Source organism: Engystomops pustulosus, chromosome 5 (assembly GCF_040894005.1).
Source record: "Engystomops pustulosus chromosome 5, aEngPut4.maternal, whole genome shotgun sequence".
In the NCBI taxonomy this organism is placed as follows: Eukaryota; Metazoa; Chordata; class Amphibia; order Anura; family Leptodactylidae; genus Engystomops; species Engystomops pustulosus.
In genome coordinates, this window is record NC_092415.1 from 91,409,770 (window position 1) to 91,433,399 (window position 23,630).

The 23,630-nt window shown below is 40.8% G+C and overlaps 1 protein-coding gene across 1 annotated transcript; it reads right to left on the reverse strand.

Moving 5' to 3' along the window:
- Nucleotides 1–702: 702 nt before the first annotated feature.
- LOC140133073 (leukocyte elastase inhibitor-like) lies at nt 703–22,563 on the reverse strand. The gene is made up of 7 exons (XM_072152672.1): nt 22,409–22,563; nt 15,584–15,759; nt 13,270–13,407; nt 4,392–4,509; nt 3,432–3,574; nt 2,810–2,977; nt 703–1,241 (listed from the first exon to the last, which is right to left on the reverse strand). Exons 2-7 carry the CDS (start codon nt 15,749–15,751, stop codon nt 840–842), a joined length of 1,137 nt encoding a protein of 378 aa, XP_072008773.1. The 5' UTR covers nt 15,752–15,759; nt 22,409–22,563; the 3' UTR covers nt 703–839.
- Nucleotides 22,564–23,630: the final 1,067 nt, after the last annotated feature.

The window sequence follows — 23,630 nt, forward strand, 5'->3', positions numbered from 1 at the left end:
ATAGAATAAGCACCCTGCACTACCCCTTGAGGATTGTCTTCTTCATGCGTGCTTCTCCTGTATGGAACCTGGGCTGCACATCGGTGGTGCTCAGCTTCCAGATGCAACGTAGATGATATAATACTTCACAAAGATAAAATATGAAGCGGCACTCACCGAATACGTGTGCAGAAGTTTATTTAGACCAGCAAAGTAGTGACATGGACAGACAAGTCAGACCGCGGCAAGCGACGGGCCGTTTTGCATCGATATGGCGCTTTCTGAAGCCTACTCATAGAATACCTGCCTTTAATATATTTATATAAAAATATATTTGAAGTGCCACATACAGGGGGTTCTTCTTTTTTTATAGAAAGTCCCCTAAAACCATCACTCCAAAACACCACCTTTATTTTACCAGCATTGCGCCGTCTTTATTAGCCTTAAAAAGGGTCTTCCATCACTCAGATATTAAAGACCTATTCACAACATAGGTGACAAGCCAGATAAGTGGAGGTCCTATACTTGACCAATAATGCTAATAACAACATGCAGAGAATGGAGCAAAAGTACAATATTCTCTGTGTAGTTGCAGCTCTTATTTTCATGAACAATAGCTGATCTGCATTTCCTGGTTGTTTCCTGAAATTATAATCCAGCATATATCCATCTAAGGTAATAGATAAAAATACACTAATAATGCACAAAAAGGAAAAGAAGATCTTAATGTTGGAACAGTGGTTCTTTTATTGTTTAATATCCTGCTGTATAGTTTCATGTATAAAACAAAATGAAGCAAGATAGACTCTTAACCTAGTTGAGTCAGACCCGTTTTGTATAATATCAGGCTGTTAGGTTTTTTATGGCGAGCTATATTTGCCAAAAAAGAGGATGTTCTTAGTTTCATTGTGCCGAATGTAGAATAGAAATGGATGATCTGCGTTGAATTCCTCTTCACGGGACAAACACATCATTGCAATGCCTGCTGTGGCAGCTGCTGCCTCTGTGCCTTCTTCATTCACCTCCACAAAAGACTTGTGAATTACTTCTGATAAGTAAAGATTCTGTGATCCTGATATCCCTGACAGATCTGCGCGAGCCGAGTCAAAAATATCAACCATTCCCAGAGCAGATAGTATGGATTTCATCTTGTAACTTTCTTCTAGTTTGAATTTTGGCAGGTGTACGCGTACATCAACTGGAAACATGTGGTCAGGTCGCGTCCATTCCTGAAGCTTTTCTAAGGAAATCTCGTTTTCAAGCTGAAACAAAATAATTTGGATGTAGTTTGTCATAAAGTTTCATTTTTATAACACCAGCTTATTGCAATTCCAAATAAGAGGAATTTACATTCATACACGTTTCATTGTTTCTGTTTTTTTTTTGTTTTTTTTGCATATTATGCTGTGTTGATATAAGAATGGATACCTCTGATGTGTAATGGTCACCTATGGAGCCCAATATATGAGGGGCCGGTGGGGCTTCTTTTTGGTATTGCCATAATTAATGACAGAAAATTGACAGAAGTATCTAAAACAAAAACTTATTGTGCATTTCACAACAACTAGACATTTATACGCTAACATTTGGTGCATTTTGTAGGTGTAAACTAATCCAACAGTTTAACCTTACACCACCTGCATCTAAGGTTAAAGCTAAAAAGACAGAGCCATGCTCTGTCCTTGAACCCTTGTGTTTGGTCGATTTCAAGCACCAATCTCTGCGTGGAGGACAGAATTCTTAGCACCATAGTGATATATGATGCAAGGAGCCCCTTATTCCCTGCAGAAAACAACGCTGAAAAGTCATCACTTAGATGCCCAGAGCCTCTGCACTTTGTTCAGTCCTTGAAATCCACATGGTACTAGATTCACAGGCTGACTGCAGCCATGTGTTTTTAGACTAAGGGTTCAGTATCTCACAGATGTATGCTATTTGTGGACACCAAGGATAGCACACAAGTCCATTGATTTAAATGAATGTCCATGTATTTTCATGACCATGGGTCCCTGAAAATACATAGTGACTGTTAAGGAGGTCACACTGGTTTCGGACGCCATCTTGACTACTGTCCGCCATCTTAGATACAGCGGCCATGTTCCCTGACCATTGTCAAGTTAATGTCATGATTCAAACTTCATTTTATGTAACCTGTTTGCTTGCCTGTCAGCTAATACCCTTTGACATTTAATGAGAATCCAGTCTGTCCTTGATTATATTAGGATTCTGGAGCCACTTATCTTATTCTTCTCAGCATTCGTATAAACAATATCTGTGTACAAGGTCTCTGAGAACTGAGCACAAGTAATTAACTTTTTTCCCAGAATGTGCTGATGACCAATAGTTTTGGAGTATACTATTCACGCCCCTTTGATGATTCTTCAGTCTGTTATATATTATGCATTTTGATTATTAAAGGGTAGAAGATCTTGACTAAGAGATTGACGTATGTCTTGGTCTTTATGTTCAATCATGAAAGGGTTAATTAGGACTCGCCTTACAAAAGTCAAGAGGGCTGTTGGGGCCCTGCATAAAAATTTTGTATAAAATCTCTCTTGTATAAAACGAATGTTTTATACAAGAGGGACTTCCATTAAAGTCTGTTGGTCCCCACAACACATTGCATAAAAAATATCCCATGAAAATAGTTAATTATTTTTTCACTGATGTAAAATAGAGGATCAACCATGGCAACACATGTCCAGAAATAAGTAGGATTGAAAAAATTGAACGGTGAGGCCTAAAAATATGCCAGATTTATCATCTAGCATCAGTCACCGTGGTAAATTTTCCCCAATATTCTCTTTCATTGTAATAACATTTAATGTACCTTTTCTAAACCAGTTGTTTCATCTTCAATATTGTCCGGTAATAGAATTATCATACTGAGTTCATTGCCTTTATATGGGAGCTCCAGGATCCGACAACCAAGTTCTTGGATGTAGTTGAATGGGAGGTTTTTCATTTGATACATCATTTTAACAGGCTTTTGCTCATTCTAAAAAAACAAACATTTAAGTTTTTAGCTATTATGTCATTAAAGTGTACCTACTTTGACTAGGTGTTTTTTTCTAAGAACTTAGATATCTAAGACTGGGGCTCACAGTGTTCTCCAGGCTCTGTGTGGCTTACGCCTTAATATTTTAGACTTGGTCTAACAAACTCAGTCCAAGTGTTAGCCAGAATCTAGATGAACCCAACTTGACCATGTGCAATGGCCCTACCACAGTAGTTTAGTTTCTGATCCACATATTTCTATTTATCTCAACAGCAGCAAGTACAGCTACATACAAAATGGTTGCTTAGTAAGAATTAAGATATATATTATTTTATAATTAATATGGAGTTCTTTTGTGGAGTTGTGAAGTATGCTGAAGATGCGCAAAAATATACACATGCAATTTTAGTGACAAACCAGTTACCGATGATGTCCAATTACAGTAAAATATTACCTTGTTTAATCTAAAAGGAACCTCTGTTGTGTGTTCAGGGTTAAATTTTTCAGCCCAGTCACCTTTAAAATATATGGCATTCACCAGCACCAATTGGGTTGTTCCGTCCACTGAACCCTCAGATAACACTTCTGGAATTTTTCCTATAAAACACGGTGAACTTAAGCAGATGATCAATTGGAGGTTATTTTACTTTTTATTCCAAATCTGTTGCTACAGTATAAATGGCTGATAGATGGAGGTCCTAAATTGGGGACCAATCTCATGAACACAGTTTCTCTGACCTTATGGCTGCTGAGAATGGAGAGTTGGCCAAACATCAAAGCCATTAAGATACCACTATCAGTGTTGCATCCATCGGATATTTATGGCATATACTATCAATATGTCATAAATGTGATGAGATGGTCTTCTTAGGTCAGGGACACACATAATGTAATTGAGTGATATATCTGCTGCTCGCAGCAAGCCCATGTTGCAAAGGTTGAAGTTCATACTTGAATCCACAGAATTAATTGAGTCAAAATCTGTAGTGCAAACTATTTGACCTTGTTTTACCCCATTCTACCTAACTCAATAGTGACCTTAATATTTTTTTTTAGCAATCTGCTGAGGCACTTCACACCTATGGTCAAGCAGGTTCTGTTACTACAGAATATACATTGCAGTCTATAGGGAATGGAAGGTGATAGGAATACCTTCTGTTCACCTTATGTTTTTAGTTTCTGTGTGAACTGGGCTTTAGCTGCTGCTTTCTTGCAAAATACAAAAACATTATTTTAATTGAGGCAGGTTCACTTTAAGGAATGTTGTAGCATATTGTTGAGTCCATGCCTATCAGCCTATGAGGGCATTTGAGGCCAGTACATGAAAGCTATACTGAGTAAAGTGCTCAATTGATACTTTCCTGTGTGTAGTAGCAGTTTACTGTCTGCCAAATCAAATCAAATAAGTACTGACCTTTTGTCTGTTCTGAAACCCATTTATTGATTTCTTTCCTCGCAGCTTCATGTGCAGATATAAAGTCAACTGAGCCCAGTGTAGCTTGGTATAAAGTCTGGATAGATGCTAAAAATTCCTGCCAAAAACACAATATTTGATATGTCATATAAAGTCTGACCATTTTATTTACAGGACAGAGGAAAAGTCTCTGGGAGTGAGAGAGGTACATCCTACAAGTACAAATCTGCTTCTGTACAGTACAGCACATACAGCATCAAAGTAGTTATGTAGTATGATGCACACAAACATAAAACAGGGATATTCTTCATCACTGGCATGTGCTTTGTCATGCTAAGGGAGCTGTTTTACTATGCTTGAGGTAGATAGTAGGCTGCTCTTATATAGTATGTATGCACCATTACGTTTGAGTTTACAGCTTGTATTGTCAAAACGTAAAAAATACCTCCGGTTTCCCCTTCCACTGGATCTTCCATGGTCTCTCTGTTGACACACAGAAAATGGCTGCTCAGTCAATAGCTGGAGGTGTAAGCCACTTCAGCAAAAGACTGAGCTGTCACTTCATGCTATATGCATTACATTGGTAAATGGTAGGGTAGTAGGTTGTAAATTATAGGTACAAGTCTCAGGTTTCATGTATTCTAATAAATATGCCATCTCATTTCTTGGTTTCCTTTTTGTGGTCCCTTCCATTTACCATACAGAAGTGAAGAAGACAATGGGGCACATTTACTAAGGATCCGAACAGCGCATTTTCAGTTTTGCCCTGAATTGCCCCGAGTTTTTGGTGCACACGATCGGATTGTGGCGCATTGGCACCGACTTGCATGCGACACAAATTGGGGGGCGTGGATGTCGGACAACCCTACTGATTCGGATGCACCGCTGAATTTATAAACAAAATTGTGTCGCAAGATCAGCACTCACATGCACCGGGAAGAAGAAGGTGAACTCTAGCGGACCTCAGTGGGGGAAGCGCCACATGCAGGAAATTGTACGCACAATCTTAATGAATTGCGGCAGACCCAAATCCTCGTTGAACAACGCACAGCTGGGATCGCGATGGGACGGGTAAGGAAATGTGCCCCAATTAGTCCTTTTACCGTGCCACTGCTTCTTCACAGTAAAGAGTACTTTAGTTGTAAAACAATCAAGTTCATCCTATGATGTCCCTATACAAAAGTTAATAATTTATGCATATACAGTACAGACCAAAAGTTTGGACACACCTTCTCATTCAAAGATCTGTATTTTCATGACTATAAAAATTGTAGATTCACACATAAGGCATAAAAACTATGACTTCTCTTGATGAGCTTCAAGAGGTAGTCACCAGAAAAGGTTTTCACATCACAGGTGCCCTGAATGGTTTAATAAATTGGATTTCTTGTAGTTGTGTTGTGTAGAAGTCAGGTAGATACACAGTTGATAGTCCTCTGAATAGACTGTTAGCTGTTTTTTTCTAGCCACAATACAAATTCTAAGTAAAGAAAAATGAGTGGCCATCATTACTTTAAGAAATGAAGGTCAGTCAGTCCGACAAATTGGGTAAACTTTGAAAATGTCCCCAAGTGCAGTTTCAAAAACCATCAAGCGCTACAAAAAAACTGGCTCACATGAGGAGCGTCCTATGAAAAGAAGACCAAGAGTCACCTCTGCTGTGGAGGATAAGTTCATCCGAGTCACCAGCCTCAGATATCGCAGGACAGCAACTCACATTAGAGACCAGGTCAATGCCACACAGAGTTCTAGCAGCAGACACATGTCTACAACAACAGTAAAGAGGAGACTGTGTACAGCAGCCTTCATGGTAAAATAGCTGCTAGGAAACCACTGCTAAGGACAGGCAACAAGCAGAAGAAACTTGTTTGAGCTAAAGAACACATGGAATGGACATTAAACCAGTGGAATTCTGTTCTTTGGTCTGATGAGCAAAATTTGAGATCTTTGGTTCCAACCACCGCATCTTTTATGCGACTCAGAAAAGGTGAACAAATGGACTCTACATGCCTGGTTCCCACCATGAAACATGGAGGAGGAGGTGTGATGGTGTGGGGGTGCTTTGCTGGTGACACTGTTGGGGATTTATTAAAAATTGAAGGTATACTGAACCAGCGTGGTTACCACAGCATCTTGCAGCGGCATGCTATTCCATCCAGTTTGTGTTTAGTTGGACCATCATTTATTTTTCAACAGGATAATCACCCCATAAACACCTCCAGGCTGTGTAAGGGCTATTTGACCAATAAGGATAGTGATGGGGTGATACACAAGATGACCTGGCCTGCACAGTCACCAGACCTGAACCCAGGCGAAATGATTTGGGGTGAGCTGTACTGCAGAGTGAAGGCAAAAGGGCCAACAAGTGCTGAACATCTTTGGGAACTCCATCAAGACCATTTCTGGTGACTACCCCTTGTAGCTCATTAAGAGAATGCCAAGAGTGTGCATAGCAGTAATCAAAAGTAGTCTACTTTGAAGAATCTAGAATATAAGACATATTTTCAGTTGCTTCACACTTTTCTGTGAAGTATATAATTCCACATGTTTTGATGCCTTCAGTGTTAATCTACAATTTTCATGAAAGTCATGAAAATACAAAAAACTCTTTGAATGAGACGGTGTGTCCAAACCTTTGGTCTGTATATCAATCAGATTATTGGATAGAAGGGGAGATTGCTGGTTGTAACTCCCTATGTAGGAAAAAGAGACATCTGGATGGCACTGATGCTCGAAGATAAAGGTTTTCTTTAATTCGGAAGGGAATTTTTGGGAGACAACGGGTTTCGCACTATGCAAAGTGCTTCATCAGGTCTAATACAATACACAATTATGTTTGTAATAAGTTTAAAAATTAGATAAAATGCAGAACAAATGACAATAAAATAAATGAATACACAAATCAATATTCTAAAAAGTAAACTTCATTAGAATAATACCACATGATATGTATAAAAATTCTTGTGTCCCTATGAGCTGCTACATGCGCTCTAGGTGCCAGGGGGATTAATGTGTCAGTGCAAAGGGGAGTGGGGTACATACATGAAGAGGAAAGGTGACAGGGGTTTAGTAAGATATGAGGTTTATGGATACATACACTATTCTACTGTTGGGTGTACACGTAGCTGATAAATAATTGAAAATATTACTTAAAAAAACAATTAAAAACAAACAAAAACAAAGTCTCTTTTTCCTACATAGGGAGTTACAACCAGCAATCTCCCCTTCTGTCCATCCGTCACACAGCCTTTCTACCCCAGGTAGAGGGTGGAGATACGGCAGCAGTTGCTCACCATAAATGCCTAAACCAGTGTTGTGCCTGTGTATAGCACAACCAGAAAGGGTGAGTACATTTCTCACCAGGAAGCACCCCTAAACCAACCAAAGATAACCTTGCTCTTGGTAGCGCTTTTTTGTCTCTGTTGCCCTCCCCCATTATTTTCTCCTCTTCTCTACATATCGATCAGATTATTGCCAATCTGTATACACCCATCAACATAAACAGTCGTGCTTCCAAGTTTTTGTGTGACCAAGAAGAACTTGTAATAAATGCATATATACATATTGCTTGTTCCCAATAACTGCCCTGATGATCAACAATAAATTTTGTTTGTCTTTGGAGAAACAGGGCTGGCTTTGTCTTTCACATCTAGTTCTCCATATATTTTGTGCAAATCTACTTTGTGTCAAGGAGCAGCCTCCCCATCTGTAATGACATGTCCACCAGCAGCCTCCCCTCAGTAATGACATGTCCACCAGCAGCCTCTGCTCAATAATGAGATGTTCAGCAGCAGCCTCCACTCAGTAATACCATGTCCATGAGCAGCCTTCCCTCAATAATGACATACCCAGGAGCAGCCTGCCCTCAGTAATGACATGTCCAGCAGCGGCCTACCTTCAGTAATGAAATGTCTAACAGCGGTCTCTCCTCAGTAATGAAATATACCCACAGGCCCCCTTGTCATGTTCTAAAAAAATTAAACACAGTACTTACCTTCCGTGCTCCAGCAGCGCATGCAGACATATGTCCGTGTGCTACTGTCCACACACATTGTATCATGTGGCAGAGGTGCCGCCTGATGACATCATGGAGTGTGCATAGGCAGACCAAGCAGGGCCGGATTAAGGGTGGTGGGGGCCCCTGGGCGCAAACTAGGGGGGCCCCTTCAACAATGTTTTTGGAGGTATATAGCCTGCCAGCCCCCTGTAGTATGTAGCCTGCCAGACCCCTGTAGTATATAGCCTGCCAGACCCCTGTAGTATACAGCCACCAGCCTCCTGTAGAATTTAGCTGCCAGTCCCCTGTAGAAAATGTTGATCTCAGCGATCTCCCCCAGTGAAGGCAGCTAACATCTTAGACCCCTATGTGCGTCGCGGGTGGCCCCGGACCGCTGTGCATTGCACCGGGAGACAGTCGTCGGAAATTGGTGGGGGCCCCGGGGCTCGAGCCCCAGGAGCCCCTCCTTTAATTCGGCCCTGAGACCAAGCATATGTGTCTTTACCTGCGTCGCTCATTGACCCTCTAGTCTAGTATCTGGCACCCGGCGATCATTACGCTTCTGGGCCAGAGAAAATCCTTCTTTGCCTCCCATTAACTGAATGTAGACTTCCCCTAGATGGCAGTGATCTCTCATATGGCCGTTACTATGGACATTCCGTCTTCATAAAGAAGCTTGAGACTACGGAACAGGAGACACGCCCCCATCTCTCTCCCTGCTCACAGACGATTACCTCATGTCCTCCCTGCTCACAGCTGATTACCTCATGTCTCACTGCACACAGCTGATTACCTCATGTCTCACTGCCCACAGCTGATTACCTCATGGCTCAGTGCTGCAGCAGTCATGTGCAGGAAGAAGCCCTCACTAATGTAGTAACCAAACACCTAAACCTAAACTCTCTCCCTCAGCTTCCCCTTCACTTGTGTATAAGCTTATAATCCACACTGACAGAAACTGCAGCCCCCCCTTCACCTCACACAAGGAAGTGGCAGGAGACACTCTACAAGTCTTCATGCTGTGTCCTCATGTGCTGTACTGGAGTGTTAGATATATAGATAGATATATGAGAGATAGATGAGAGATAGATGAGAGATATTAGATAGATACTTAGATAGGAGATAGATAGACAGACAGATAAATACTAGATAGATATTACATAGATAGCTCTGGTGTCACTGGTCAGCAGCAGGTGCTTGTGATGAGGTGCAGGAGGCAGGTTCCGCCCCTCCATCTTGCTTGTAGCTTTTTTTGAGAGCTGGAAACCCTGGATGCTATGGGCCAAAAAAGGTACTAAATGAGGACCGAGGGGCAAAATACTTTGAGGAATGATTCCCAGGGACACCTGGAGCAGAATTATGTATTTTAGTTTTTTTTGTTTAGAATGATGGTTACACTTTAAAGTATAACTAGTTTGGTGAGAAAGTGGGTCCACACCTGTGGGCTCAATAATACACAATCCTGTACAAATGTTTGTGTGATAAGGCAAGTATGTTTGTGTTTGTCAATTAGATTGACTCAGATAAGAATCGGGCCACATTTTTGTAGTAATCAGTGCCGAAATCAAGAAAAGTGTCCACAATTTGCCCTGCACCAGTTATAACCAGTCATCACATGATCTTGCTATTAAAGGACACCTGTCATCAGGTCTGTATCACTATTTCTATCACCTCTACCTGTTGGAGCAGCTCACAAGGATCCCATCCCAGCATTTATCTAGTTATTTCATACATTAATCATTATAAAATCATCTTTTCATTATTATGTAAATGAGGCTGGTCACATGGTAGAGGCAGTGATGTCACCCCTCCCCTCTCCTCCCCCTGCTCATGTCTGTGTGTAATATATAGTAAAGCATAGTTGGTGCATCTGCTGACATGCTGCATTCTCCTAATACACAGAGACACAGACATCAGCTACACAAGTACCTGACATGTTCTGCTATAACATGGCTGCATCCAGGAGCTGTTGTATCTCTCCTATACACACACTGGCTGCAGGAGGCACCAGCACCAGGAAGCACATCATTATACAGCCTCACACCATTATACAGACTGTCAGTCAAGCACTGGGAAAGTGGCTGTACCTCCCACTCATGAATAAGCTGGACAGCTTGAATATGCTAATGACTCATTGGACATCTCACAGTACATTTGCATACAGCTTTAGGACCTCATTGCTTAGGTTTACAGGCATGTAGAGGGACAATAAAGGTATAGAGGCAATGCTTTCTAATGGCAGTTTATGAAAATCTATTTAGATTAGGGGGTTATTTTGCATGACGGGTTCTCTTTAAAGCCCACAATCGTATTTGTTGCATTACTAAATAAAGTATTTGTGAAATTGATGAATTTGATGCAGTAATGATTTACAGCCAACCATCTCCAAGTCATACATTACATTATGCATCCAGTTGCACAATTCAAACACTTAGTAGATTACACATTATTTGCAGTAGTAACTGATCTTAATCCATTGATGCGATTGAAATTATTTGTGTGCGAGTTGCCTCACATGAACTTGTATTCCAAGCCATTTCCTGTTCTTAAATAAATAAGCCATTGTTAGTCTTTCATAGTTTCTTTGCCAGAATATTTACACTTTTCCCATTCCCACATATTTTATTAATGTGAAAATGCCACCCATGGATGCCTTCATGCAATGTTTCAGATAAAGCAGATTTCTGATATACTGACCCAAGTACAGACAGTCCCCATCTTAAGAACACCTGACCTACCTGACCCCTAGTTACAGACAGACCTGTCTGACCACTATGACCTCTGGTGAAGTGCTTTTAGACAATTTACTTTAGCCCCAGGCTGCAATGATCAGCTGTAAAGTGTCTGTAATGAAGTTTTATTGATAATCCTTGTTCCCATGAAAGCAAAAAATGTTGAAACTCCAAATGTAACTGAGACAAAGAAAATTTGTCTGCAGTTAAAATTATATAATATATCTGTTCCGACATACAATTTCAACTTAAGTACAAACTTAAAGAACTTAACTTGTACGTAATCGGGGACTGCCTGTATATTGAAATATTGAGTCTGGTATCATTGAAAGTGAAAATTCTAGATTTTAATCTCAAGATCACATGTTCTTTATGATTTATTTTTTGGCGTTCAGAGTACTATATACGCAGTTGCAAATACAATCTTATGAAACCTGTGATGGATATCATATTTCTCTTCAGACGCCACCTTGTTCCCTGTCGTTCAACTCATGATTCAGACACCATTTTGTGTAATCTGTCTAGAGATAGTTTTGTCCTTGCTGCTGTTTTCTACTTTAATCTGCAGCTCCTGCCTGAAGGTCTTGTTTTGACTAGTGGGGAGTCTTCACAGTACATTTAGTGATAACATCCTGTCCCCTTGAGAACATTGCTTTTTAAAAGAAATGATACTCAGAGTTCAAGAACATTATTTTGGGAATGTAGCCTAAGGGGAGTTTCTGGAAGTTGCTCAAAGTATATTCAAACAAACCTATAGCAATCAGTATCCTTTCACCTTTCCACGCTCTATGCAAAGCATTTTTGTTTGTGAATAAATTGTGATTAAGTGCAGGTCATGACCTGTATGTGTATTTTTGTTATGCTCCGTCATAAATGGAGGTTCCCGAAGTGGAGGATTGTCTTCAACAACTGCCTTGTTGAAGAACCAGCTTACCAGATAGTAAACCAGTGAACTATGGAAATCAGTTATGTGATGTGAGTATGCAGACCTGTAACCCTTGAGTAACTGGCCTCCTGGGAATCAGGTGAAACCTTCAAAAGTCCAGCAGGTGAGGGTTTAGCCCACCTGAAGTACCTGGCGTTTGAGGAGGTTACAGGTCATGCAAGACTCAAAAGGGGGGAAATGTAATGGATATCATATTTCTCTCCAGACGCCATCTTGTTACCTGTCATCCATCTCATGATTCAGTGTTTAACAACATTATTTGGGGAAAGTGTGGGGAGTTTCTGGGAGTTCCTCAGTATTTTCAAACTAACCTATCACCTAACCTGAGTGGGATAGGGAACAATGATGCCTTGCACTAAGTACATGATAAAAGTACATTGCAAGATAGCAGACAAAGGTCTGGGTTGGTTATACAGATAAAGATTAACATATAGTTGAAAGCGAGGATAGACAAAACAGGTGACAAGGCAGATAAAAAAAAGTCTAGGGATAAACCAAAACTATCACAGATGAATGGACAAGACATGTCCCAGAATAGGTTTGATGTAGGACAGACAAAACGGGGAACAAATAAAATAAAATCGATCAACAGAGTGTAAAGTTTACTTCCTAGTGTCACCATTTAATATTCCATGCAGTATACTAAGAAACATAGTAAAAACTCTGCTGGAAGTGACAAAAACACAGTTGCATCATTTTCTTACATGTTTTTTTATGGCTCTCACTATGCTGTCCAAATAACATACCCCTTAATGCTTTGGATCAGCACTATCACAAGGATAAAGAATTTTTCTACTTTTGCTTTTGTTGAACTAAAACTGAATAATTTATAAAAAATATATATATACATTTTTACATCCCATATTACTAATATGACTAATTTGGATATGGAGCCGTGTAAAGGGTTATTTTTGAGGGAACAGTTGTAGCTTTCGTTCACAACAGCTGAAGCTCAAGTACCCATGATCTGCTCCACCTATCAGCTGACTAGGCCATGGTGACAAGTGTATACAACAGGTGGTTTGCTACAGAAAGACTTATTTATGATCTATCTTCAGATCTGTCAAGATTTAATGTATGCTGCAGATCAAGACAATTAATAAGAAAATATTTGTCATGAATTGAAGGCCAACAAAGTCATAAAACAGTATATTAGTTATTACAAAAAATATGAACATATTAATAATGGACTTATAGACTTACAGGAAGAAAGTTGAAGGTCTGCTCGCCATATAAGCGGTTAGCCAGATTCAGGGTAAAGAAGTTTGATCTTTTATTAATCTGAGCATTCAGGGCTTGGAAATTTGAATGAACATCTTTAACACTATCAAAATGCAGCACCTAAAAAAAAATACATACCATGTACATTTACAACCATAAGTACATGTTTAACATTGTATTATTTTACTTCTGAAATAAAACCTGAAAGGCTCATTTTTGCTTTAGTTTTAAGAATTATTAAAATTTTTAGTAAATGTTTTTCCATTTACATTTTTTTCACTTGCTTATATAACATAATCTGAACAGACAAATTACATCCTGTCATTAATATTTTTAACACGCTTGACCACAATAAAAACAATTAAGCCCATCCTTATTGCTTCTATAGGAATCATGCTGCAACCCACCGTCATCTATACAACAGCTAAAGCTTAGCTGAAACTGGGTCATTAAATTAAAATGGACCCTATCAATCCTGTTAGCCTTAAAAGTACAGGGGATGTAGATTTCTGATTACCAACAGCACAATCTTCTCTGTTTCCTAAATGGACTTTATTAAAGGATTTTTTTTGGATGCTTCAATAAAATCTGGGGCTTTTCTGTTGTTGGCAAATGGAGGTTCTACTTCGTTGGTTTTCATCCCGTCTACTCTTTTCATATTTTTATGTCTTTACTTTCCCTGTTTCCCGGTCCAGTTGTCTTTCTTACATATGTGACAGAGTAGTTGCTTCAGGTTTTTGGGATTTGTTTACTGCAGTTTGGATTAAAAATTTGCCTAAAATATTACTAGAATACAGCAGCATGTATGTATGAATGTTTCATAATTGTTTTTGTCTTTGTTTTGTATGTAAAACTTTCTAGATAGAAATGTTCATAATTAATAAATTACATGTTGGGGACATTTTGCCCTCTTTGCTGGCATCACTTCTTACTCCTAATATTTGTAGCATGTGGCTGATGCTGCACCTTCCAAACTTCCCTCTTTGCCCACCACTTCTCATAACACTGAGTTCTCTATGCTTTCTGCCTCTCTACTTTGATTCACTCCACACAGACAGTTTTATCTGTGAACACATTCAGACAGTTGCAGTTAATTATGTATCTCAGAACTTTATTGACTTAGCTCTATCTAAAGCTATACTTCATTATGTAATTTACTTAGTCCCTCTTAGTCATAACATTGTGGGAGTAGGAGTTCAAAAGGCAGGGATGTGCAAGGAGCGGTACCAGAGAAAGGTCAGACACAAAATATGTGAATATTTAGGAGCAATTTATTTCTTAGGGGCAATGCGTTTTGATGCCGGATTAGCAGCACATTGCTCTAAATACCCGAAATGAAGATGTTGCTGATAAACATTTATGCGTTTAATATCTGACCTATGTCTATTAACGTTCTTTCACATCCCTGCCTTTTGAACTCTCACCATCACTCACTACTGAACTACTCCCTCTGTGAATTATCCTGGTCATTATCTCACTGCCAGTACAGGGAAAGATCCAGCAACCAACAGCTTATATTTCGGTGAGAAAAACTGTGCAAGCTGTTTGCTCCAACTCTCCTTATCTCCTACTTCTTAACCGGGTCATAATATACCATAAGGTATATTATATTGGGAGCTTTTTGTCTCCCAATTTGTTTTCCCTATTCCATTATCTTATACATTTAACATTGCTTAATAATAATAATAATAATAATAATCATCATCTTTATTTATATAGCGCAGCAATTTACAAATCATAAGGGACATATACAAATAAAACACTATGTTACAGAGTACATACAGTCATAAAGAACAATAGGAGTTTTTGAGGGTTTCTCTTTACTTATCGCTTGCTAGGGATTGTGGCTTCCTTTGTAATCATATATTAGTGTATTGATTGGTTTTATGAAGGTGATCCATTTAGACTACACAAAGCAGGCCTCTCCATGTCTAATATATGTGTTTCGTCTTTTTATGTGAGCATACAAAAAGGATTCTTCTCCCCTGAATAAAGTTCACCAGTTCAATGAGTCATATTTACAATCTAATTATATGTACAGCGAGTGTTGTTCTATCTACAGGTTATTATGCTGAGACAATGATTACTAGATAAGATATTGCTACAGTTTTATGTGACAATGACCTATGATATTGCATAACAGAGCAACAGCTTAGAAGCATCCAGTCCAATACATGTACTTAGCTCAGAACCTTACAATATTCTGTGTACTGCATAGAATGATCTTACATTTAATGTGCCCTTTGTGATTATATTTGAGATTTTCAGAATATAAAGTTGACTATACATTACCTACCCTAGATACTTGTTCAGCTGTTTTACCTTTAGCACCTAAGAAAACCATGGCCAATGCCGCTGAGATACTTAGTGGAGAGTAGAAAATATTTTCATTTGGGTTTTTTTTACATAATGTCTTAAATAAATCAAGTGAAAAATTTGTGCACGCAGAACTCAATGCTTCCATCTTAGGACCTGAAAAAGAATTCAGAGAGAATTCAATGTGCTGTGCTGTCTTAATACTAGAATCATATGACAGAGATAATAGAACCCCCACCCCTCTATCTTTATGGAAAATATTTCCCTTATGTGGCACCATCTAGTGAGTCACTTTATGCAATTCTACCTGTAATTGCAGAAACATTGACCAGAATGAGATAAGAAATGGGATAGGCAATGAATTGATTGGCAAATTAGCAGGCTGAATTAACCAGTTGTCATTTCTGCTCAAAATGGGCTATGGAAAGTACTTAAAATAATAAGATAACATAAAAAATAAACATATAATATTTTTTAAAAATGAATAAATTCAGATGTACTGAAGTGACCCAACCATGCCGAAACATTGATGTCTACAGTTGGGAATCTGTTCCTTCTGGAATAGATATACTGGTTCGAATTAATCATGTCTTTAAGTTTCTTGTAAGTTATACTTGGTATTCAGTTCAGTTGTAGGACGGCTGTATGTACTGTATATACTACTTACACTTATATGTTTTGCCTCATCACACGGTACATGATCAGTGATTTCCTTGTTGATTCGATATTTACAAACTGAAATGTATATAATTGATTCTCCAATCTTGCTTGGAGTTTTAGTCCTCAGTATGTATACAGGTATGTATATACTGTAGACAATATATTTGGTCCGCACCCCCAAATTCCTAGGTATTGTGCATGCTGCATGCAGGAGAGAGCACATTCTCCTGCGTGCAGAAAGCACAACACCTAGCACCAGCGTCCAGACATACTATTGTATACAGCTTTGTGTTTGAAAAAGGCCCTTATGGCCGAAACGTCAAACAAGTATTACTGCTGTAATTTATCACTTTGAAGAGCTATGTATATACTATTTACCTCCATATGTTTTGCCTCATCATGAGGCTCATGATCTGGGATTTCCTTGCTGAAAAATCTAATCTACAAAACGGAGATGTGTGTTTGCTCTCATACAATATATACTTTTAAATCATGTGTCACAGTGTATGACAAAGGCTGCTAAAGGCCGAAACATCGGTTTCCCACTACCCCGAATTTCAAGTAAACAAAAACCTCCCATGTCCCCCATATCTCCCCTCATCGCTTCCCTCCTCAGGACATCATACATCTCTGCTGGTCCTTGGCTCCTCTTCTCGCTGGCTAGGCCACCTGGTCTCTGCATCCATCTGCGCATGTGCCTCACTATGCTTGGTGTTGCTAGGCTGTGAGGCAGGTACACATCTCGCTACGGAGTTTGCATACCTCCTGTCGCCGCACTGCTTAGCAACACCAAGCGTAGTGAGGATGGCTCTGCTTCATCTGTGCATATCCACCTGCAGATACCCGGAGAGTTGACAGTTCAGGCGTGAGAATTGCCTGGCGCGGTTAGCGAGAACAGGAGCCAGGGGTGGGCAGACATGTATGACATCCTGAGGGGGGGAATTGATGGGGAAGGAGACATGAGGGACATGGGAGTTTTTTTATAATATTTGAAATTGACGCATGATCGGTTTTGGGGGGGGGGGGTGGAAACTGCTCCTCACTGGCCACTCCCATGGGATTAGGGGGACATAAAACTCTTTGGCAATGTGCATACTAGTCTCTATGGGGACAAGGGGTAGCCAGAAAAATGGTTCTTGATGACAGGTTCCCTTTAACAATGTCTATTTCAAAGTTTTGAGCATAATAATGTGTGCACATGGAATACTTTATTCGCTATTACATGGGAAACAGATCACTAATTAACAAGCAGCCGAATGCAAAACAATATATTGCGGCAGATTTACTTACCCAGTCCTGTCGCGATCCCGCGGTGCGTTGTCCGACGAGGATTCTGGTCTGCCACGATTCAATAAGATCGTGCGCCCGAGTTCCTGCATCCGTCACTTCTGCGCTGAGGTCCGGCAGAGTTCACCTTCTTCTTCTTCTTGCGACACAATTCTAAATGTTAAATCCCGCGCATTGTCTGAATCCGTCGGGTTGTCTGGCGGCCACGCCCCCCCATTTCTGTTGCCTGCAAACCGGTGCCGATGCGCCAAAATCAGATCGCGTGCACCAAAATCCCTGGGGGCAATACGCAAAATTGCCAGGGGGCAATTTTTTTTTCAAAAATATTCGATTCGACCCAAATCGAACCATGACGTATTATGTTAAAAAAACAGGTATTTCCTGGCTGCAGAGAGCCTGTAGGGCAGTGGTGGCGAACCTATGGCACTGGTGCCAGAGGCGGCACTGGAGGCCCTCTCTGTGGGCACCCAGGCCATCACCCCAGCATGAAGTTCACCAGACAGGACTCAAAGAATCTTCCTACAGAATCTTCCTACAATGATAGGCGATTTTGCCCTCCTCCTTTCAACTGTGTTGGTGTCTTTAGGAGGCTGAACAATTGAAAGTTGTCAAAGAACAAGGAGAAATAAATTTGAAGTTTGAAATGAATTTGAAGTTGAAATTTTTAATTTAAATTTGAAGATTAGAGACGCCACATCCATCATCCATTACAATTTCCCTGAAAATATTATGTCTTTGCCAAAAAAGAACTTCAAAGGTGGCAGTGGCAGCACCAGCATGAGGTTAGAGAGTGGAACGATGTCAAATTCTTTAGGTGGCTCCATGTCCTGCTGCTGGTGGAGGCTACCCTCCTCACTAAATGGGTAAAGGAAGCTGCTCATTAAGGACTCCAGACTTAAGCTGTAGCAGTAGTACGTGAGTGATGACTGCCAGGAATCCCCTGGTCAGACCTGACAGAGGATGGACAATGGCACACATAAGCAGCGGCCAGGTCTGCATAGCATATCTCTATAGTATGCCAGTTGTTCCTCCCTCTCGGCAGCTGGAAAATAGGCACCCATTTTTGACTTGTAGGGAGGGTCCAAGAGGGTGGAGAACCAAAAGTCATCCCTATGCCGGATGTTGACTATTCGGCTGTCACTAGTTAGGCAAAGCAGCATGCAGTGGACCATTTGCGCAAGTGACTCCGAGGGACTCCCGGCCTCCATCTCCACTGTATACTGCCACAGTGCTTCTGGGTCATCTGCCTAGTCTTCTACCTCCTCTGGATGCTCCTGCTCCTCCTCTCCTGTCACCTGAGTACAAAAACCACTCATTTCACCAGACTCTGCTTGTGCTCCAATGTCCTACTCCTCCTCCTCCAGTTCAGCCCCCACCGGACTCATGTGGCCATGAGGTGTAGTCGCCGCTTCTCCAGTGCCCTGACCAGACAGATTTTGCAGCATCTGTTCCAGGACATGAAACAGTGGAATGACGTTATTCATCCCACAGTCCTGGCGACTGACAAATAATGTGGACTCTTCAAAGGGCCTGAGCAAACAGCAGGTGTCACGCATGAGCTGCCAGTGGCTGACATCAAGGTTACACAGGACAGCACTACGGTCCGCTTGCATCATCAAAAAATCATTAATGGCTTTTCTCTGTTCATACATACGGTCTAAAATAGGGAGGCTGGAATTCCAACGGGTGAAAACATCGCATATCAGCCTATGCTGGGGGAGGCTGTTTTGCCGCTGCAACTTGAGGAGGGTGTGCTTGGCTTTGTAAGAATGGCTGAAGTGCATGCACAGTTTCCTGGCCATTTTTAGAATGTCTTGCAGATGGGTAGAAGACTTCAGGAACCTGTTGATAATCGAGTGGTATTATGGAGCAGCACTTGAGGAGACTTGTGGAGGCTGAGGTGGTGGTGGAGAAGGAGAAGGTGGACATTGGCTCAGGAGCAGCAGTTTGACAACGTGGAGGAGAAAGTGGCGTCTCATGTTCAAGTTGTGGCTGGGCGTTAAGCACATTCACCCAGGTGTCCGTAAAGGATGTGTATTGGCCCTGACTGTAGTTACAGCTCCACACGTCCGCAATGCCGTGCACCTTGGAAGAAACCGATAAGCTCAAGGATTAGCCCACCTTCTGTTCTACATATTTGTGAAGGGCTAGTACTGCCTTTTTGGAAAAGAAATTTAGGGTTGGAACCTTGGTTCGGCACAAGCCATTAGTTCTCTGAAGGGTGCAGAGTCCACGACTTGGAAAGGGAGGGACTGCAGTACCAACAACTTGGACAGGAGCACAGCCAGCTTCTGCACCTTAGGATAGCTGGTTGTCTCTTGGTAATCGCCTTACTCAATGACTGGCGCCATGCGTAGCGAGTAGCAGGAGCATCTGGACCAGGAAATGATGTCAAAGACAAACAGCCTTAACTGGCTGAAACATCATGTGTGCCACTAGGTGCTGCTGCTGTTGCTACACTGGCAGGACCACATATGAGACCAGTTTCTCCCAGGCCATTGGATGGTGATGCTGCATGTGTTGACTCAGGGCTGTGGTGCCAACGTTAGCTCCCTGGCCACGCTTTACTTTCTGCCTGCAGATTCTACATGTATACACATGCTCGGCTCCTCTGGTGTCTTAACAAATAAATGCCACACCGCCGAGATGGTGATTTTACCACCAACACTCTGCACTGAATGACTACTACCACCGCTGCCTTGCTGAGCCCCTGTGCCACTGCTTACTTGGACCTGCGAATCGGGATTTGTACCCCGTGGCCATTTTGCTCCCGTCCTCGCATTGCTGCCACTCTGCTGACTCACGGCCACGGTAGCGACTTACTGCCTGCCCCACTGCCTGACATGCAATCTGACACTCTCTTCGCCTGACGGTGATGAATCCCTTGCTACACCCAGCTCCCTGTCACTGCTATTCTTCTCAATGGTGTCAGTATGTACAGCCTGCCTACTGCACAAAGCAGCAGATGTCTGCCCCACCTCTTCACTGCCAAGCAGCTGCTGACTGTCCTCAAAGTCTTTGTTCTCGCTGTATAGTGGATCCTAGTAGATCTCTGGCTGAGGGAAATGAACAGGACAGAGGCTGGTTGAGATCAGGTGAGGGCCGCTGACCTGCTCCTGGGCCATGCCAACTAATTGTTGTATCTGACAAACCCACGGACTCTTGGCTGGGGTTGTCAGATGGTATATTTGAGGTATTGGATGACCTAGTAAACCAATCAAGAACCTTTGGGTTGTTGATCAACACACTGCCACTCATAGAGTCACCCCTACTTACTGTGCTGCAACCTCTGCCTGCTCCACCTCCCACCTTTCTGTCTGACATAGTGGTCAATCAACTAAGTGGATTTGACACATATTTCTTGCTCTCAACTTTAGCAACAAAAAACTATTGAAATTTGCGTTATACAGATACCTCAAAATGGACTCCCTGTAATTGGAGCAAAAATCACTGTATAAAATACGTGGATGTGACACATATTTCTTGCTCTCAACTTTAGCAACAAAAAACTATTGAAATTTGCGTTATACAGATAGCTCAAAATGGACTCCCTGTAATTGGAGCAAAAATCACTATATAAACTAAGTGGATGTGACACATATTTCTTGCTCTCAACTTTAGCAACAAAAACTATTGAAATTTGCGTTATACAGATACCTCAAAATGGACTCCCTGTAATTGGAGCAAAAATCACTGTATAAACTACGTGGATGTGACACATATTTCTTGCTCTCAACTTTAGCAACAAAAAACTATTGAAATTTGTGTAATACAGATGCCCCTAAAACGGACACCGTGGGAGAGGTGCAGAAATCACTACAGCAGCTGTGTGAATATGACACAGATTTCTTCCTATTAGCTTCAGTAACAAAAAAGAACTGCTAATTGGGGTATACAGATCCTCCAAGACGCACACCCTGGTAGAGGTACAGAAATCACTATAGCAGCTGTGTGGATATGAAACAGATTTCTTCCTATTCGCTTCAGTAACAAAAAAGAACTGCTATTTGGGGTATACAGATGCCCCTAAACACACACCCTGGGAGAGGTCCAGAAATCACTATAGCAGCTGTGTGGATATGAAACAGATTTCTTCCTATTCGCTTCAGTAACAAAGAAGAACTGCTATTTGGGGTGTACAGATCCCCCTCAATGCACACCCTGGCAGAAATCACTACAGTACAGTACAGTAAAAGCAGCTACACGCTACAGACAGCACATGCATTGTGAAATGCCAAGAATGCAAATGGCTGTTTTTATAGGGCTGTGTGACATCACATAAACTTGCCGGTCGCCGATTGGCTTACAGGTCTGCAGATGTCATCGGGGGTGTTCCTTTATCCTTCCCAGAGTTCTCTGCCCCATGTAACACATTGTGCTTGCGCCTATTTAGCTACAAAAAAGGGGGAAAAAAAACTTCGTTCCCACCACTCAGCGTAAACTTCGGATTCGTGACAAATGGAATTTTCAGTGAAATTCCACTTCATTCGAATCGATTCGTCCATCTCTAATTATCTTGATCACAATTTATAGAGAGGTTACTCATAGATTTGAGTATTAGGTAAAAGGTAATATATGACACAAATGTAGGAGAAGCTGTCAAAAATGGACTATACCTTGTAGGTTTTAATCAGGTGTGTACAGTACTTGTTCTACAGTATATATAAAACACATCTTGTATTCTGCCTCGCATTTTACGCTTCTCTGGCAGACTAAATATAATTTTGCAAAGGCAGAGCTATACACAAACATGAGACTAAGAGGAAGCTGCTTAGTTACTCAGATCTAACAAGTTGTGAACAGTATTTTCTTACATTAACTTAGCATTTTTCTCAAAGTAAACTGTAATGAGCCTTACCCTGGTAGTTTCCTGGGGCTGTGGTAGCACAGTGACAGCTGTATATTTCCCAGAGGTGGCTGCTGGCCAGATACTGCAGACTTTTTCCTGCTGTATGTGAAAGCAGAACAAGACGCAGGAAAAGAAAAAAAAAGGGAGGGATGTTGTAAAAGCCAAACGGATCTGATGTAATAGCTTTTATCTGTGAGGATCAATGTAATAAATTAATGACTGTAATAAAAAGGGTCCATTACTATCAGTAAATGCATTTCAGTTATATGATATGTACACAGCAACGAGGAACAAACGTTTTATATATACCTCATCTACAGGGATATGGCAAACTCAAATTGCATGGTAGAGGAGGGCAGGGCAGAATGGGTTACAAGGGTGTGGAGAGCTAGGTGGAGGGAAGTGGCAAGATATTTTACCTTATATGATATGATATATATCAGTTCACGGGACAAGCCCTGTATCATATCATATAAGGTAAAATATCTTGCCACTTCCCTCCACCTAGCGCTCAGAGTCCATGAAAACACATATCCCATGAAAACACATATGAACACACATATATATATATATATATTCGCACACACTTTTTTGGTTGAGTCACTTTTTTCATAGCTGTGAAATGCAATGATGTTTGTGATATATTTGCATTCCGGTCTCATATGGGTACTTTAAAAATCCTCATATATGAAACAGATTGTTAAGACAAATCAATGTATTTGTGAGACAGGTTTCAATTTTTGGAAAATGATTAACTGGGAAGGAATTTATGACCAGTCTAAGCAAACCGTTTAATCTTTTCTTAAGTAAAACAATTCAAGTAACTAGACATTTGAAATGGAAGAAATTAGGAGAATAAACAGTGTTCTACGTTATGAAACTTCAGCACAACAATAAGTAAAGGCTAAAGTCTGTTGGGTGATAAAAGCTTCTGTGATGAGTCAAAGTGTTGTAAAAAGGATTTACCCTTGTCATAAACTAATATGAAAAGGTCATCAGGTGATTTCTCCTGATAAAATATTGCGTTGTGACCCCACCTTGTTTTTTTCTTAAACTGCAAATCTGCTGTTAAATGCAGGTGAATAGTTCGATTAATTCTCTCTTTCAAATGAAACTATTTTTTTGTATGTACATAATTTGTATGAATCTGGGTCATTTTATACATTAAATTAACTTACAGGTAGACTAACTCAAATACCGTAAGTATTATACCAATATAAGTACTGTACAA